Genomic DNA, 19,902 nt, shown 5'->3' with positions numbered 1-19,902 from the left:
GACGTCGTCGTACTCGTCGTCGCCGCGTTCTACAGTTATCAAATATCCCTCCTGCAGCCGCAAACGCTGTTTTCATGCGGTAAGCCACGGCTCGATGGCTCGCCCCAGTGAAAACCTTCAAACTCTCGGGGGAATCAATTATTCCTTCTACACCGCGCCTACCGTGTTATATATATATGTATACCGTCGAAAACACGAGCAACGGTAAACTTTTCCGTTAAAATTTATCCAAGATATTCGTCAACTTTTCTCAACCTTCGTGTTTTATGTAATATAATTTATACCGATTACTGTTGGGTAATTAAAAGTATCGGATTTAAAAAAAAAAATTCAAAATCAATTGAGCGTAAGAAATTTCATTCGGTTTTATCGGTGAAATTAAAATCCTACAGTTACTCAGAGATTCGTTTGTCAAACGATTTTCGTTCGACAATTTATTCGATTGAAATAACGAAGAGAGAGTTCGATAAATTGTACGTTCTCTCAGACGACAAGTATCATCCATACTATCGATTCAGCAAGTATAATTGCAGTAAAAATTTAGCGAACGCAAAATGAATATGTAATTTGGTAGAGAGTTACTAAACGATACTTCGAACGACTTGCGATAACGAGAAACTACTGACGTCCCCTTTTCCAAAAAACTTATCCGCGTGATGTTCAACGTATGCAGAGACAAGAACAATTCTATCACTTTGCCAAATATTGTGCCGATATTATACGATATAAACCAAAAAACAAAAAAAAAAAATGAATATACAAATAAATAAATAAATAAATAAATAAATAAAAATAAAAAAATTTACACCGCCATGAATTCGCCGTCCTTCACGTGTAATTCTAACGAACCTATATAATACACTTAACACACGAGGCGAATGCCTTCCCCTAATCCCAGAGGATTGGGTGGCCGGTGTAATATGACGGGTAGAATTAACGGGAACCCAGATGGGAATCTCAGGAGTGCAGCGGTCACGTTACGAAGGTGGTGATCCGGGGTGAATCATTCGGCACGATACCCTAGTGCTTCGTGTTGGGTTGTGCGTGTGGAAAAGCGTCTGCGTAAGACGCAAGGTGTAAGGTCCGACTGCAGGCAGACAAGCTGTGATTGCGTATCGACCGTGGCGCACCCCTGTCAGTTCCTAACTCGGCGGTTCCCTGAGGCCTGTGCCAATAAAGCAACAGGGTGAATTTGAATATAGCCGGAAAATCGAGGAAGAGATATATCCCCCAGGTTCTGTCTCGTAATGCGTTGACGAAACTTTTGTCCAAATGAAGTTACGAATCAAACACGTTTGGTACGACTGACGCTGACGCTGCTATTGTTACGAAAGAATTAATAATAATAATTCCTAACGATTTTCTTCCAAAAGTTACAGCGTATGGCCTGAGAAAATGTGTCAGGAAATACTGGCGGACTATGGAAAAAATGTGGCAGATTTTATGTCTAAAATGAAACAAGAGGAGGATTGTTTTGCGAGGAACAATAAAGTGTTTAGTTTCAAATATCTGGTCAAAGAATGAGTAAATATATATATGTACTAACAAATGTTATAATCTATAACTTTATATGAAAAAAATCACAATAGTCGATGCATGATCGGAATATTAAATGTAAAGACAAACCAATTAATCGAAATCTTATATTTTTTTAAACAATTTTCTTCCCACAAAAATACTATATGAAAAAAAAAATTAGTGTAAGAGCATGAATTTATAGGAAAGCGTAGCACGACGCTTGAACCGAGTTGAATTGGTTCTACGATCTGCGAAAGCAGTAGCAAACGAAGAAGTCGAAAGCCTGAATAAAAATACGAGTTACATTTCAGCTAGTTAAATAATGCCAAATCGCGACTATCGTTCACACCGAATTCATTGAATTATTCAAAATGCATAGGTATATATAACACGCGTGGCTCGAGACCTGAAAAGATATCATTCGGATTTATTAATCCTTAATTTGCCTATCTGAAACATGCAAGGTCGGCTATATCCATTGTTTTGTAACAACTAAGTTCATAATATTCAGAGCCTCGATTAGGGAAACGAATGTATATCCGATGGTATCAAGAGTTTAACGAATACCCGCCCGTTGTGCGTATAATCTGGCACGCACCAAGTATGACTTTGTGCACAGGTATTATATTTAATTTACGTCTTACTGGAATTACTTGTATATCCATTACACAAGGGGTCGTTAAATTTTCCCGCGCACGCGTTCATGTGGAGAAAATTATCAAGGCAAGCTTCATATTCCTCGAGCGAACGGCAGACTCTGAACGATAATCATAAGCCGCGAGCAAATTTTTCCACAGAGAGGATCGAGTAGCATGACCGCAGCAAGTTCGCCGAAAGTTTAATTAAATAGTTTGATTGAGCTTACCGCTGACACGCAGAGAAGAAAGACAAGTACCGGAAGTCCCGTTAATTGAGCTCTGGCGCGAGGTCGAAGACTTTTTTAATCCAACTCTCTCGTTTATTTCTCACCTCCAATATTCCATTACAAAGTTTCGACAGCGGCTTTTGACGCAAAAACAAACATTATACGGCGTTTTTCATCCACGTGGATGAACATGAAAAATAATGTACTATCGGTACATTTATTTTCTTTACCGAGTGTATATTTATTTGATTCTTTAGAAATGAGTTAGATACTGCAGAAGGAAAGATTTTATCGGAAACGTGAAAACTCATCGCGTTCAACGAATAATAATTATTTCACTGAACATTGCGAGTTTCATTTATTCAATGTATACATGTATGCGTGTTTTTACAACGCATTAGGGATAAATCGTTCGTTTGAGTTGCGACGCATTTTTTTACATTTCCAGAAATTTATTTATTCCAAATTGTGGATTTTGTGTCTTCGACCCAATACAATTTGCAGCTAATTGAATATTGCGGATTATTATTCATTTCAAAAGCTTCAACTGTAGACTAAATCAACAGTAAGAAAATTTTCACGCCAATTTTTTTTTTTTTTTTTTTTCATCGACAGGTACTCGATTATTTGCACGCAATAAATGTGGAACGCCTGCAGCGTATATTTATCTTCGGATAAAACATGGTTGGTACGAAAATCAATCACATCGAATTGAGGATTAGCTTTGCGAGTTCGTAACCGGTTTGACAATCCTCACTCTGAACCAATATTTTTTATCTCTTGACGCACGACAAGTCAGACGCGACCCAACACCATTTTCCACGGTTGTAAACTTCAATGCGTCTTATTCTCATCCATACCCACCACCCAGCGGGTATATATCTCAGTTATACCGGCGAATTTCTTCACTTCTATTTTTATATACATGGCTCAACTTTTACCACCTTTTACAAATCCTGCTCACGAAGCAATTTTCAGAATTCTTATTCTTTTTACAACTATAATTTACAAACATCGCATGTTCGTGAGTAGAAGGATTATACGATAAGAAATAATCATCTGTAAATATATTGTGAACATTTTAAGTCGACAGCTGAAAAATTTTCCAATTTGTCATACTTTCGATGATTAAGAATCTCCGTAGGTGGAATAATAAAAGTTAGCTAGAATTCTTTCCAAACACTTCCAGTTTCCACACTTTCTGTTAATACTGTATTTTCGATTTTTTCTTCTTCTTTATTCCTCGTTCATCTATTCTCTTTACTAAACCAAACCTACATTCAATTATTCTTACTACCCGTCATAAACTTATGGAACTTTATTCCTAGTCATTTCGCTTATGCTCTGCGATTTTTTTTTTTTTTTTATTTCTACGAGTATGAAAACTTTCACATCCGGCCAAAAAATACCAGGTACCATTGTACGAGTACTTTCACGATTCACTTCTAAGTTTTAATTTCACCCACACAACGGGGATTTGTGTGGCGCAAGGTGTACAATCAATTTTCCATTAACCGTATTGATTTGCGGAAACCTATTCAGTCCTTCCGGTCCGAACCGCTTTTAGCTGTTCGTCGTTTCTCGCTGATTTACTTTTAGTGTTTCCACTCGAAATTGTTGACGGCTGATGCTTATCTCCGCGATTCGGTAATCAACTTCATGAGTGAGCGAACCCATGAAGAGGGAATCCGACGCAGCTGGGTCCGTCGGTAATTCACAGGACTACAATACGAACCGGAAATCGGACCGTGCAGAGAGAGGTATTAGGTGTATTCGTAATTTGTCACCCTCGAACAATTCCTCTTTATCCCCGGTATTCTTCCGAACATCTATTAATCACCGTTTTCATTTTGCTGCTAATTTTACGAACTCGACTTTTGCTCCTGACAGCTAGAGCGGCCGCGCTTTTTTGCCAAATCGAAATCTCACGTCACGTTAATAAATAGTCCTTTACTTTCGCGACGTCATTTTTCTGCTCGTTAATTTTTCCCTCCTTATATTATCTTGCAAGCTCAATTGTTAACCGAAAGTCAATTTACCCATTTGAAAAGTGTATATATACCTACTATTTTATTATCGGGCCCATTAACGCAGTTAGAGCTGTTTTACATCATAGTTTCATCGCGACTTGGGAAACTTTTCAAGTAAATTACCTCTAAACTGCTATCGCATATTGTCTTTCTCCGATCAATGCTACCTGTAGAATCTGAAGCGTTTAGCGCTACTCGGTATTTCCGTATGTTAACCTCTTTTCTGTGTTGAATTTCGATGTTTATCCGTGTTTATCCGCTCTCACATATGTTTAACATACTTCTCCCTCAGGCTTTCCCGTTTTACCTACTTTGAATTTTGTTTCTACTTATTTTTCGACTGAAAAATTCAAGTGCGGTAGCACTTGTAGCAGACTAGAACGCTTTATACATTCATTCGTTAAACTGAAATATACAACTCATTTCTTCTTCGGTATACTTTCAAACTTTTTTCCCCTCGTGATTAAACAACTTGTTTCTTTTTATTTTATTTTATTTTTCTTTATTTAATGCGCCTTAATCAGACCCCTGCATTCGTTTGAAAACAAATTATGAGTATTTTCTGCACGTTACTGTACACTGGTTCAAGAGAATTCCACTCAACTTTTACATGAAAACTTCGCAGGCAGGTGTAATTCAACGGATAGTAATCAAGGGAGTTATTTTTTTTTTTTTTTTTTACTATCGTACGATTACGTAATACAAGCGAAAAATATTTTATATACCTATTGCAGTGTTCCTTATTTTATTTATTTACTCGATTTACTCTATTTACTTATTTTATTTACAAATTATCCAAGTAACAAACCAGCAGATAGAAATAAAATTTACGATATTTCGTCAAACTCGAGGCGCTTGAATTTCGAAATTCTTCAAATGCAAAACTGACGCATTCACAATATACTCGTCCAATGCCTATTGTAGATCCCTCTCCTTTACCCCCTCGCTATTCTTTGCTTCCACCCTCAACCCCCAACTTTTCCTTGTAACCAACACACCTGAAGGACACCCTTGCATATATCGGTACGGCCTTACACAATCTGCAGCCTCCCTTCCGACGAAGTAAGTAACAAAAGGATGTCGAGAACATTGTCGAGTCGAGTGGATTGCTCTGGACTAATACTTGTTCCGGTAATTTAGACTCACAGAATGACATTTCCTCCTCAACAGTCGTTGAAAGTCCTCAGACGAGCAGCAAGCTTTGAGATTACTTTGGACCTGATAAAAACTTCGCTTGCCGATCAAGATACCGACTTTGTACCCAATCCAATTTATACGCAACAGGTATTCTATCTATATATGTGTTTAAAATACTACAAATATTGCAAATATTTAATTGTCGACTCAGCATTGTGCGGAGGAAGTTTAATTACGAATAATTTTCGTGTACAACATGCGATAAGAAAATGCTTTATACGCTACGGATAGATCGGTAAATCGTAGTAACAATTAATAGAGAAGTGGAGCGACGGGGTAGCAAAAATTGGTCTTACTAAATACAAGCGAGTGTATAACGAGAGGAATTCGGTATGGTAAGTGAAAGAATGAATTTTTGCGGTATGAAACTTACCTTCCACCGTCTCTGCAATCTTCAGTTCCACTTGAGTGTTAAAAAGATCGGGTATCCGTCAGCTGGGCATTCTATTCTTCCTGTCGTCTTTTCTATTCCTCTATTTTAACATTAATCACCACCGACTGCTTACCACTATCACTGATTTTCTGTAATAATTTCATTATTTATCACACGAACGATTGTTCGATATCCACTAAAAATTCACTCGCGCGCACCGTTAACTAAAGCTACGCAGGCTACGCGTAGCGCCTGCAAGCGCCGCACGGTCGCTACACTAACTGGCGCTTTCAATTGAATTTCGAACTCCGCAAGCTCGTAACCAATGAAATTGAAGCCAGCGCCTGCGCAATCGCGAATTACAACCAATCGCATAACGCCAAACGCCGTCTCGAAGACCCTCCAAATCCCTTAGATTTCTTTTTTTTTTCAACCTCGGTATTTTTTGTTTGGAACTTTGCTCCGGTCGGTGGGATTTAGAGGACAAATCGTATGCAGAAAGCATATTAGATTAATTTCTGGCGCACGATAGTTGTGTATCCATTTCACGTTTTTCAATAATATAATAATATTAGTTTCACCGTTAAGTGAACTTAAACTAATACAGAAGCTGTTGGGTCCTATTATCGCGTAAAATCAATCTTGTAGAGAAGGAGGAGAGTTCGGAGGTAAATGATCGAAAGTTATGAAATATACTCGTACCAGCCTAAAACTCATTTCGAAAGAGTAAACAAGAATTAATAAATTCTCACAGGATAATTCTTTTTCCCTTGTTTGTCAGTCTTTCATTTATTATAAAATCAAGCCTCATTTGTAATTTCCGCACAAATGCCTGAAGCTATAATAAGTTACACCGTCCATAGGAAATAGCCCTGCATTATCTGAATATTTCAGATCAATACCAGCAGGTAATTAGATCACGCAATTTTCAAAATTACACCCCATATTCACTGCATCACATTATAATCGGATCATTAAAAATTTATCGTAATGACATGCATTATTCATTCATCGTTCACCCACCGCGTGAGTTTTATAACAGACGATGCAATTGCTCGCCGTCATATTCAAATCAAATAAACAGTATACAGATACGTGTATAATTATATACCGTAGGTATATCCCCAAGAGTGTCCGAACAAATTATTCAATGCGTCGACTCGGCACAATCCGTTTCGACAAAATACACGCGTTACTGAAAATGTTAATATCTAGAAACGTGGAATACTTTTTTCGTATTAAACACGATGGTAAACATTAAGTTTAATCGCGTAAAATCGCATCGGCACACTCTTGCCTCTCCGAGAGATCCAAGGCGACTGCCAGTGTACCTCACAAATCCTTTTGTTTACTGTTGATATCGGCAGAAAGCGTTCTGGCGACGGCCTCGTTGGTGTAAGGGAAACGGACGTACCTTCTACATCTTTGTTTTCCTCGCTCTATTCTTCCGAGAATGAACCTTCTACTAGATGCGTCCAAATTAGACCATGAATACACACACCGATCGAGGAACAAGTAGTAACTGCGCGTTATGGTCAGCCGTAGGTTTCCACCCTTGGATGTATGTATGTACTCGACGTGTAATTCCGCGGTAATAAAGAACTTCACAAATTAATGCCGTGCATTGAAGGTAAGGAAGTAAACCACGGGGGACTCGACTGTACGTAAAATGAGAAATGTCGAAGAGACTTTTTTTCTCCCAGCGCAATGAAGAGCACCAAAATCAAATGATGCGACGCTCAATTACTTAACCTGTTAGCCTAGCGTACAACAAACATATGCATGGACAATATAGAGGAGTTATTAGAAGTACGTCCAGACTCCGGAGTATATTTCCTGATGCTGTAACGTGCTGTTTTACCGGAGTGTGTGACGATCAATTTATACATCGTGAAAGTTCCTTTTTTATGTACTTGATGTCAACAAACGATAGACTGCCAAAGCGTATCACCAAAATTGCTTTTTGGTAAATTGCTTATTAGCTGAGCGCCATGTTTCCGTGTATACAATAACGAATGTATATGTGTATAAACACGAGCACTTACGAAGTATCCATAAATGAACGTTAATTTATTCGATAAACTCACGATATAATAATGCAGTAGAAGCATTTCAACAAGCGCACCGGCTTGACCGTAGAAGCAAACTCCCCTTCGTTTCAATTGCCTGTCGACGCTGAGTTTTTATTTGACATGATTCCCAGCTAAACGAGGTAATCATTTGCAGTTCCGTACGGTGAGGCGTGAAGAGGCTCCTACTCGACCCACGTGACCTGCATTTCCCCGGAAAGCCCGGAACCTTTCGCGGGGCGATAAACACTCCCGTCGTTTCTAGAGGTCCTTTCGACTCATCAGCCATGTCGAAGGTCAGCTGTGGATGGCTGATATTTCTAATGATTATTTATAAATAGGAAATAAAAACCACGGAATACATAATGTAATGTCTAAATGTATGGTTCAAAATTTCAGAATAAAGCCGTCATGAACAGAATGAATTTTTAGTCAGCGTGAGCTTTTTTTTTTGTATTGACCTAATCCTCGAGAATTTTTTTCTCTTACAGTGTTCATTTAGCATTGTACAACACTGGATTAAAACGCCAATTCAAATTTTGAAAAGATAATCAGAGATGAACAAACTGTACAAAAACCAAAGTTGGCAAAAAAAAAAAAAAGATTGTGATTGAAAAAAGAGCCATATCGGTCCGATAATTGTCAGAAATACAAAGAAATATAACTATAGGTATAAGATACACACAATATATACTCAAATATTGAGCTGATTCAGTTTAATGAAAAATGTGCCTTGAGCCAATTAGCCCGCGTAAGTAGAATTAATCATTGCACCGGTAGCAACGAACGCCATTAGTTTTGGTGTTAAATTGTCTTGATTAGAAACGTATAAATTGTACGATGTCAACAATAATCTCCAGCTAATTCTTACGCGACTGGAGCGGATTATTTACACGGCGAATCCATTCATTAGCTAACAAAGGATCGATATCTCGGGATACCGATAATCTTTGGATGAAAATTACTCTGTTAATTGCTCACCCAATTAATCACGGTTGAGGAACCAATTGTTACCTATACTCAATAACAATGTGTCTCGTTGGGAATGAATGGTATCAACGGCCAGACAGCCGTCTGTAAACCGAGTGTGCATCAAATCTGTGCGGTTCTGCGCGTCCACATTATACGGGCTAGTTCTCTCTACGGGAGTCGAAATTGTTAATTAGGAAGTGATACCAAGGTTCAAAATTTTACGATATGTTTAATAATAATTATCGATAATTCGAAATGCATGTTCCTGAATTGAAGTACGTATTTTTTAAAATCAAAGCAGAGATCAGAATTCAACAAATTAAAACAGTCAGGGTCAACGATTGAACAACAAAATATATAGAGCACATATCAATAGGAATTTGAATGATATTTCTCGAAAAAATGTATTGTACCACGAACGTCACAGCAACGATAAAGAAAAAATAATTAAATCTACAGAGTCTGCGCTCAGCTAGTATGCAAAGCTAGAAATGACAGAGTCCCGATTTACAATATCAAAACCTTTTTATTTGTACAAATAAAAAAACAATTTTTTTTACACAGATTGTTATAATAATGATTTGTTTTAATTTATCCTCACAAGTATTATAATTTATAAATAAACATTCAATTGAGAATATTTATCATACACTTCAAAAGACTATTTCAGTCCCGTTTCCGCGTTTAAGAACGGTAACCGCGCCAGCAGTGACGTAATATACAGCTCGTAAAAATCATTTCAAGTGATATAAATTTTTAATTTCATAATGTGACAAATATTTCATTTCACACACACTAGACCTCCAATTTTCTAAAAGGGAAGCTTACAAAATCATGGCAGTATATGCGCGCGCGCGTGTGTGTGTGTATAGAATTTACACCTCACATGAATGTTTACACCCCATCGACGTAATGAGGCCTACGTTCCGCAACTTGAAGAGAGGTATCGAAGAAATATAATTATCTAATACTTAAATTAATATCATCATACCGCAAACAGAAATTATAAAAATCAATCTAAAAATTCCATAAACATCTTATCCGACCGTCTACGGTAATTTTGTACTTGTATATTCGATTCCATTGTTTTATACATTGATTACTCATGTCAACCTTTGAAGAATTTATTATTAAAGGCAACCGTATATACCTTATAAATACGTGCAGTAAGGTATCCAGTTTAATTGGAATAAGAAACTTTATGCCAATGCAAAGTTTTTCACACGAATATTACAACTTTTCCATGTTAAGTGTGACAATGTAATGTATGTGGTGCCCCAACTATATTGCCTTGGGGCTACCTTGACGAACTTCTGAATTAACTCTGATAAAATATTCCGTTTTTGCCTCTGTTTCAAGACTCCAGGAACATTTTATCTATAGTTGGAGCAATTGCAACAGTTTTACTATTAGTCTAATAATTACGAAATTACAACCCCTGTCAACATTCCAATACCTTAAACGAAATGAACTTAATTACCTATAATTAAGTTATAATAGTGCTTCAGCATCAAATTATGATAATGGTCCACGTGATAAACAATATTTAACAGTATAACTTTTTTAAATTATGTTAACGCATCTCTCAAATTCATTAACAATTGATATACTGGCTATGCTGCCAACTTTATATCCAGCCTTCTCAAGATTTTGAATTTTTCAATCGACACTTCATTATTACTATTACTTTTTACTCTCAGGTTTCTCATTCATTTTTCATTTGACACCATGCTACAGGAATCTCGCAACATTTCCTAAAGTCACCAACTAAAAGTTTTAGATTAAGATAATTGTGCGGCAAGCTGCTCCTCCTGTTGAATTTTTCTTCTGTAATTATCCAGCGTGAGTTGAATTGTAGTTTCTGAATATCGACAGGCTTCAGCACCACAGGTACAAGTAAATGACTTGCACTTTATAATCCAGAACTTTTCGCCATAATCAAAACTGAAAAAAGGAATTTCGATATATTTATATATATATATAATTTAATATGAATAAAGATGTTGCAGACAACGAGAAACACAGAGTTCACGATAATACCGAGTACTTCAATAACTTTTTCCGTTCACGATAAATATTTACTACACATAAAGAATGGTATTGCATACGTTTAATGCAGAGTGGGTACGTTTGTCCAAGACTTACCTACCTTGGATGAATTGAAAAGCGTGGTATGAAGTGATGATATGACATGACATAACACGATTATGGGTTTTTCAAATTAGTTCAATAATCGCCATAATTTGAGATCAGCTGTATTCTCAGAATCATGAGTGATTGCAAATATGTAAGTGAAAATTATTATGTTACGACAGTTCATATCCTGTGACACAGCAATTGAATACACTCAATACCACATCTACCATGACGACAGAGAGCAAATGAAAAAATTCATCAAAATTTGAAGTGGTGTTTCTATGTAGTAATGATCTATTATGATGACGAAATACAATAATTATGAGGCAACGAAAACAAAAGAAAAAGCTTTTATTTCACACGACAATATTCGTACAAACATCACTGCCATTACTGCTTCTTTAACAGCAGGAACAGTTCCGTTTAACGTACCCAAGTTCTTCGTCAGCATCAATATCTCGGTTAGCGAAGAATGCAATCCTTGGAAAATGAAGATCTTGGTGCTCAACGAATACTCGGACAGGTAGAAGATTAGGTGCACAAGAATGGTTTATGAAACGAGCAAGATTACCGTAGCGTCTTGCATCTATGCAGTACGTTTCTCCGTCCTAAATGAAAATAAATAATTAGACCCTTGTAACTTTTCACATGTTTAAAAATGACCCTTCAGATTCAATAAGATAATCATGGAGAGACTTATTCTTATGTATTATAAAACGAAACTCATTTGGAATCAGCAACACCCTCAATGAAATTGTACGCCGTCCCCCTGTCCCCCATCTCCCTGTTAGTGGTTTCACGTGAGTTTAACCTAGTTAAGAATGCTTCTAAAACTTTAAGAATCACTTTTCTGACTTTTATTTCGTTGAAATATATTGAGTCTTTCAGGCGAAAAGTGATTCTAAACAAACGTATACCTGAGTAAAGTCGATTCTGATCCAACCAATTCTGGAGCGTCAAAAATAATATTGGTCGCACTGGTGTGTAACTTATATCCGTTGAGTAACAGATGCCTTATTGGCCAATGCGCCACAGCCATTGGTTAGAGGCTGCCAAAACCCAACCTTATTTTTGAGCCGCAAAACCAATGAGGGTCAGAATCGACTTTATTAGGGTGTACATTAGGGTGGGTCAAAAAAACCGACTATTTTTTTTTTTTCACTTTATACTCTGAAAAATCGGTTGCTTTACACCTCTATAAAATACTCACCAAATATGAGCTCTTAATTTTGATAGGAAGGTCCTCCGCTTTATAGTTTTCCATTTGTTCCTCAGTATTAGAAACGAAAATTTATATCTCTCTATTAAATGTTCGTTAAAAAATATCTCTCCTCATATTCTTGTAGGAAATTGAACGCTCTACAAAATAGGTCTCGTATAATTTTTCCCTAAACCTCACCGTTTGAAAGATATCAAAGGTTTTTCGTTTCTAATACTGAGGAACAAATGGAAAACTATAAAGCGGAGGACCTTCCTATCAAAATTAAGAGCTCATATTTGGTGAGTATTTTTTAGAGGTGTATAGCAAACGATCTAATCAGATTACCCTCTTCCTATCCGTAGTAGGGTGAAAAATAAATTTTAATGACCTGACCCCTAGTTTAAAAAGGGGTAAAATAGTTATCACTATGAGAAACTTACTCTGTTGTCCAGGTCAAACAAATAGGAGTCATCTTCGCGATGATCGGCTTCAGAATCAGATATGATTTCTCCAACATATTCACAGACGTAAGTCCCTTTTAGAATGAATCGCAACGTTCTTAGACCCCAACCCTTTCCTTTAGTCCTAAATAGTTGAAACCTTTGAGTTAAGCCATGTTGCACCACCCGATTATTACATGTTATACGATTACAATCGCAAGCCTGGTTGCATTCAAACAACATCGGCGGATCTGAAATGTAAAAAATGTACGGATACCATGTGAAAAAAGTTTACAATCAATAATTGAATCTTATACAAATTCATCACCAACACTCACCAGCATAATTGAACTCAGGAATAAGTTTTCCCTCTTCGTCATACCAACATCTCAGACTTATATTCCCGCATAAGCATTTCTCGGAACTACAGTAATCTTCGCAACGGCAAGATTGCAGCGACGTTATTGTACGATCAACATTTATACTACTTGTAAAACAATTTTCTGTAACGTATAAGAAATCGGTAGGCTTGTCTTCAGAGTCATACCCATTCACACACTGGATGGGATTTGTTTCTTTGCCTCGTGATATGTCACTGGAAATAATTTCATCAAATGGCAGTGTAATATATTCAGCTGCCAAATATATTATGCGAGTAATAAGTGGAAATATATATTGTTTGCTCACTATTTATGAGCACTTTCTGTATCTGATGAACATCGATTCTGCTGATAAATTATCCTAAACGTCTTTTTGAAATTTGTTGTGATTACTTGTACGTTCTCAGATAATACTTACTTCGACAATATTTTAACTGTAGGTTCCCACATGTGTTCCGTTAACTCGTTCACTTTTGCATTCAATCTCAACGCTGCCATAGTATCGCCTTCTGATGGACAACAATTTACAGCAGTTTCTCCAGCTGTATTTGTTTCTCCAATTTTAGCACCCCGTGCCAAAAGTAAAACGCTTACAGCATACTGATCTTGCCTGGCAGCGATATGTCTAGAAAATAATTACCGTATGTGATTTTAGCTATGTTTCTATAATTCAGAATTTATTTCGACTCTGAACGTTCTTGCAAGATTGATCTTCAAATATCCTAATTATTTTTCGCTTTTTCCAAGTTTTCGCATTTTTAAAAACTCCTTTTATCCACAATTACAATTAATAAGTGATGTCCGGATATTATAAGATCTTTAGACGATAATATCAAGCCACAAGCATTATAATTATACTCACTTACTGCAAATTCATGTTAAATGACATATAAATTCAGTCTAACTTCAATGACTTACAATGGCGTATCCCCGTGAACATTGACAGCGTTGACATCACACCCTTGGTTTAGTAAGAGTTCCGTAATTTCTGAACTTCCACTGAATGCACTCCAATGTAAAGCTATATTCTGCTCAGCATCTCTTATCAAAGGGTCACATCGTTTTTCAAGCAAAAATCTAGCTACTTCTGTATGACAAAATTCGCAAGCCCAAATCAAACTCGTCCAACCGCCATCATCCACTGAGTCTGTTGGAAAAAAAAATAATATGGTAATCATCTTATTCGAAGGTACAATGGTAATGTGTAATGTGCAAAAAAAGACAGTGGTTTAACACTGAAATTTTTTTCCTTTCCCAGCTCAGCCAATGACCTTTAATTATTTAATGCTTAGAAATGTTTTTAATTACCTACTAGGGTTCTTGGAACCTTGCATTCAGCTAAAATGATTTGGCACACATCCAAATGCCCAGACTTAGCTGCCATATGCAACACTGTCATACCATCTTCACCTTTCAATGTTACATCAGCTCCTATCTTAATCAAGTATTTTACAACATCAACTTTTCCCTTTGCGGCAGCTAGCATCAACGGGGTTAGCTGATTTTTATCCATAACATCTAGCTGGGCCCCTGCTTGTACCAAGGTATGGACACACGACAAATGACCTTTATCAGCCGCAATGTGTAAGCTTGTGCGAAGAGCATAATCACGAAATGTGTGATTAGCATTGTAACCACATGCTGTAAACATAATTGTTCATCTTCCTCACGATTCAACCAGCTTATAGCACATGATAATGATTTGGCCAAATCTCAACAGTACTCTATCAATAATGAAATAGGGTTCACACCACTCAATTTCCAATACTCACCTAATACATTGACCAACTTCTCTAAATCTCCATTTTTGACAGACGTATATAGACTCATAATCGTATAACGTTCTGGTCTGTCAGCGTTACAATTTGGTTGTTGAATCTTAATAGCTTCCGGTGGGATCAAAGGACTGGGAGGTCTACCCGCCAGTTTGGTATTGTCTCCTTTTCCCGTAAAACTCATTTTTGCAGATGGTAACTTAGAAAACTTTCTCCGAGTTGGTATGAATACAGGTTTCCTCATTGCTCTCATAGTAATTGCTACATCGTACGACGAACTGTCGCAGCCACAATGAGGACACAACGCTTTTTTATTAGGGTATATCTCACACTCTCTGTGGTACTGATGCCCATTTACACACTGGACAAACCTACCCTGTGTACAAAATAGTCCACAACTTGGACAGCAGTTGTGTCTAAGCAATCGCTCCTTATGCATACGACAAAGTATTATGAAAGGCACTCTGGCACTAGGTCGGCGCATTGCAACGTCGTTGCTATCTACTTCGTTGCAGCAGCCTACAACTTTACTATCTATCGAATCTGTTGCTGTACAATAAAGAGGGGCCCCAGAACCTGTGATCGTTACGTATAATTGAGAACGTATCTGGCACAGGCACAATAAAGAGGGTGTATAGACCTGCAAAATAAATGATGTTTTATGTAAGTAAATATTATTCATAAAATGTCCCACATGGATAATAGATACCCAACAACGACTATCGGGATCAATTAAACCATGCCAAAGAAGAGCATTAGGAATATGCAGAATAACAGCAAAAATGTTGTTCGTAATTGAAATTTGTACCCACAATCTTCAGTGTAGAATACAAGTTTCAGAAGATGCACTGAAATATGCTCTCTAGTGCTTACTGCTTTATAAGATTCAACTTAATTTCCATGTGCTGAGATGACTGAATTTCATTGCAAGTCATTGACAAAGTAACAAAATACTGTAGTATTTTCGAATAGCTTTTAGTGACTATCAATGTTTAAGGCGATTCTGGAATTTGTATAGTGACTGCAGATACTGAAAATAAGTAACTACTAACTTACAACTCTCAATAAATTCAGTTAATAAGTACTAACTTCATTCAAAATTGCCGTGGATTCTGGTTTTGATGCTTGACCCTCGGCAGGACTTGGACTAGGAACCATACTACGCCGAGTTCTTTTTGCCGGGACTGTGCCTTCTGTAAAAAGTGATTGGAAAACAATTTAACAGTGCTGATAATGGAAAATCAGAATAATCACTATGGACTTGAAACTTTTAAATATACCTAAAGCCTTTACATAATATTTCACAAAAATCTTTTTATAATTCTCAGTGCAATGAAAATGTAAAATCTAAATCATACCTTCAGGATAGTCGTTGTTTTTACCAGTTTCTGCAACAGATGGTGATCCATCTGAAATTATTTACGAAACACTGCTTATGTAATTATTTCGTATGTATCAATGTTATTCGTATGTAATAATGTACGAAATAAGATGCGAGTTTGCACCATTCACGCTTTCATTGTACCTAAAATCTTTGAAAGTTCAATTTTGTAACTCACCTTCATTGAAAGAATCTACTTTAGCTATTTTTCTAGCACTGGTGCTTCCTTTTGGTCGGCCACGTTCTCGTTTACTACGACTGATGATAGGTTTCAAAAAAGGTTTATCACTTTCAATGTTCATGGCCATGTCGTCTTCTCTCGTAGGGCTTGTAGAATGACCAGAACTAGTCTGACTACTATCTACAGTTTTTGTAATTGGAGACAACTTTGGCATTCCTTCAAGATCCATGGAAGAATTCTGTGGATCTTCCGAGCTAATATCGTTTGGACTTTTGTCCGACAAAGTTGTGTTGTTTCTGGATGAATCCAAAGAGGCATTTACATCTGATGGCATACCATTTATGTCTGTCACATTCCGAGAATTATCAGTTCGATTTTCACAGTTTTTTTTATCGGATTGCTTATTCTGATCTTTCCATTTAACGATTTTTTTAGGTCTTCCGGGTCTGCTATACTTTTTCTCATTTTTGAATTTTCGCTCATCAGTATAATTCGATTTCTCTTTACGGGCCATCGCACTCTCCAGTACAGTACTTTTGAAAGACTCTTTGCACAAACGACGAGCGGAACGTTTTGGTCCTGCAGGTCCTGGCAGCTCTTCCGTTGAATCGCTGTAACAAGTTTTTTTTGGAGATAATGCTATTAGTTGATTAAATTATCCTCAATAATCTATTCAATGTAAAGTATAAAAAAAACTTCATAAACCTTAATAGGTCGCATTCTGAAAGAATTAAAGCATCTCAAAAATATTTCTGAATAACATCTATGATAATAATTCATTAATCTTTCCAAGAACAGAACTGTTGAAAGTTGAGATGTTTGAGTCTTGTAAACAAAGAAATGCTAAACAAAATAGAACATCAAATCACCATAATCATCCGATACAAAGTTCTTTGCCAATTATCCTGAGACTATACAATATAAAATCCAAAGAATGGTTGATCTGATTTCTAAAACTGAATGTATTTACCTTCATTAGACATAACTCTGCGATAGGCGACATCTCAGAAATCAGAAGTTTGAGATAATATTCAATTAAAATAGTAACATTACCTTCATTTCAAAATATATATATTCCTGATTGATTATTAACATTATATTGTAAACAAAGATAGATCAATAAAAGCTGCTTGAAATCTTATTACGTATAAGCCTTATAATAGGTAATAATAAAATGAAAAGTAACCTTAATGCTCTTAACCTAGGACGTCCTACCCTTCTTTTCTTAGGGGGCGAATTAGGTTCTGCTGTTTCTGTCGTGATTTTACTGAGCTCTGGAACCTTGACTTTCTTGCTACTCGAATCAATCTTCTCAGAAGATTCTGATTCCTTATTTTCAATCAACTCCATGTGAGGATTCACCGTCTCTTCTTTCACTTTTTGCTCCTGGTTATCCTCATCTTTGATTTTGCCTAGTACCTCCAGATCTGCTTCAATTTTTTCTTGATTTTCATCCGACTTATCGGCAGGATTTGAATTTTCATCAGAAGTTTCAATTTTCACCGAAACACCACCGATTTGGTCGCAATTGGTCAATTCATCAGGAACCAACTTGAGATTGGAGGAACAGCTGGATATTTTTGTCTTTTTTCCATCATCCGTGTTCTCGTCTATTGTTCTAAATGTCAATATTATTCTTGGTATAGATTCTTTATTCGGACTATCCTTTTTCGAGGTAATGTCCTTTTCGGGGCTGTGGTCATTTTCTTGGACTGCTTTTTCAGCAGGATCATCTATGACGTCTGGTGCTTTGGTTCTGGTAGCCTGAGTGCACTCTTCTGATACTTCATCAACTTGTGTTGGTTCTTCATCAACGACCTTGGAATGTTTGAGAACCCTCTCATGATCCTTAAGGATACTATCAACTTTGTTATTTTTCTGTGTCGTATTTTCAACATCAAGAGTTTTGTTCAAGCTCAGGCTTTTGTTGAACTCGTTCGTCATTCCTTCGAGAATTTTTCGTATGCTAACATTGTCCTGAGCCACGTCTTTGCCGGCCATTTCTTCATCTTTTCCACAATCGGCACCCTCAGTTGCTGCTAGTTTACTCATTTCGTTATCTTTTGTACCGGACATTGAGGAAAACGTTTCCACTGCAATTGACGTGTTAAAAAATACCAACCAAGCTTAGTCACATGGCGTAGAAAATACCACACATTTTTTCATCGACACCAAACACCAGATATGATAAATATGTTCATAAAATGTACCAATTTCTTACGCGTCTTCCGCAGCTATATCGCTAGCGATAAATGTACAATGCACAACCTGTCCTATCAAACTGACGTTTATTTCAGCTTTTTAACATAATTTAACCACAAAAAATTACACAACCATTCACCGGAATGCGGAACTTTATTTCAACTAATTACGTTGCTAATTTGTTGCATATTCGAGTGGATTGTTACCCTTCAAATATCTCCGGTGAAAACAACTTGCTCTAAACTATCTGGTCTACCTCGGACTAACGGGTGGCCATATTGATTGCTTCAGGGACGTCCCAACCGCACCGCACTTTATTTTTAAACTCTTATTCGAAAGTGTTGAATCCGATGTATCCCATAGAACAATTGCTATTGTTACGAACTTGTGATAGTGAAAAATTTTATTTTTACAAGAGAAAATATTTTACTTACTGTATACAGACACTCAAAATTTAATCTTTTAGATAAATGACTAATTAGGTTTGTTCAAGCGAACGTGAATGCCAGGTTTTCACGTATAGACTAATCTAAAATTATTACTCGGTCGATGCACTACTGATTATAGCTACGAGGTTCGAAGAGATCCAACCGTACTATATTACATATTTTTGTCAACTCGAAATTCCTTGACTACCGGAAATTTATTATACCCGATTATCTACACAGCTCATTTTGTATTCGTTTTGTGTGTACCGTTATTCTGCTCGATGAGAATCTACAAGATTTATCGTTTCTTCAATCAAAAGGGCAAAATCATCCGTATACAATGTTGATTGTAACTGTCGGTTGCAATCTTTGCGGGAGAAATCTAACACTGATCCTTTGTTTCAACTCTAGAATTAATAAACAATGCAAGATAATATTGATGATTTTTAATCATTATTGCTCATTTTTTACAACTCCCCGCCTTCCAGTATCACCGTAGTTTATTGTAAATATGTTCAACGTTCTTTGAATAAAATTATATACAAAACGCTCATGCAAGCAATGCCCATTTACCACGATGGAAACGGATCGAAAATTGTTGATGGCTGGTTCTAAGTAAGGGATTCAATTTGTACATATTATTTATTTTTTATTGTGTAATATACATTGCAACAAGATTAATGACGCTTAAGTGTCTCACTAAACGAAAATTACGTAAGAAATATCGCCCATCTAGTTACATCGAACGAAATTC

At 36.7% G+C, this 19,902-nt stretch overlaps 1 protein-coding gene across 2 annotated transcripts; it reads right to left on the bottom strand.

Moving 5' to 3' along the window:
- Nucleotides 1–10,351: 10,351 nt before the first annotated feature.
- On the bottom strand, nucleotides 10,352–19,081 carry LOC124406607 (histone-lysine N-methyltransferase EHMT2). Of its 2 annotated transcripts, none has more exons than XM_046882071.1 (12): nucleotides 17,705–19,081; nucleotides 16,516–17,129; nucleotides 16,315–16,344; nucleotides 16,046–16,149; nucleotides 14,954–15,596; nucleotides 14,490–14,822; nucleotides 14,100–14,328; nucleotides 13,600–13,806; nucleotides 13,140–13,396; nucleotides 12,802–13,052; nucleotides 11,593–11,768; nucleotides 10,352–10,968 (listed from the first exon to the last, which is right to left on the bottom strand). In XM_046882071.1, exons 1-12 carry the CDS (start codon nucleotides 18,592–18,594, stop codon nucleotides 10,806–10,808), a joined length of 3,897 nt encoding a protein of 1,298 aa, XP_046738027.1. In that variant the 5' UTR covers nucleotides 18,595–19,081; the 3' UTR covers nucleotides 10,352–10,805. The 2 variants fall into 2 exon arrangements, with proteins under 2 accessions (XP_046738027.1, XP_046738026.1); XM_046882070.1 differs by having other exon boundaries at nucleotides 16,315–16,365; nucleotides 17,705–19,080.
- Between the last annotated feature and the right edge of the window lie 821 nt (nucleotides 19,082–19,902).

The sequence above is a fragment of the Diprion similis genome, chromosome 6, assembly GCF_021155765.1.
Source record: "Diprion similis isolate iyDipSimi1 chromosome 6, iyDipSimi1.1, whole genome shotgun sequence".
NCBI classification, from domain to species: Eukaryota; Metazoa; Arthropoda; class Insecta; order Hymenoptera; family Diprionidae; genus Diprion; species Diprion similis.
Note: the sequence above shows the minus strand (reverse complement) of the source record. Positions and strands in the feature narration are given on the sequence as shown.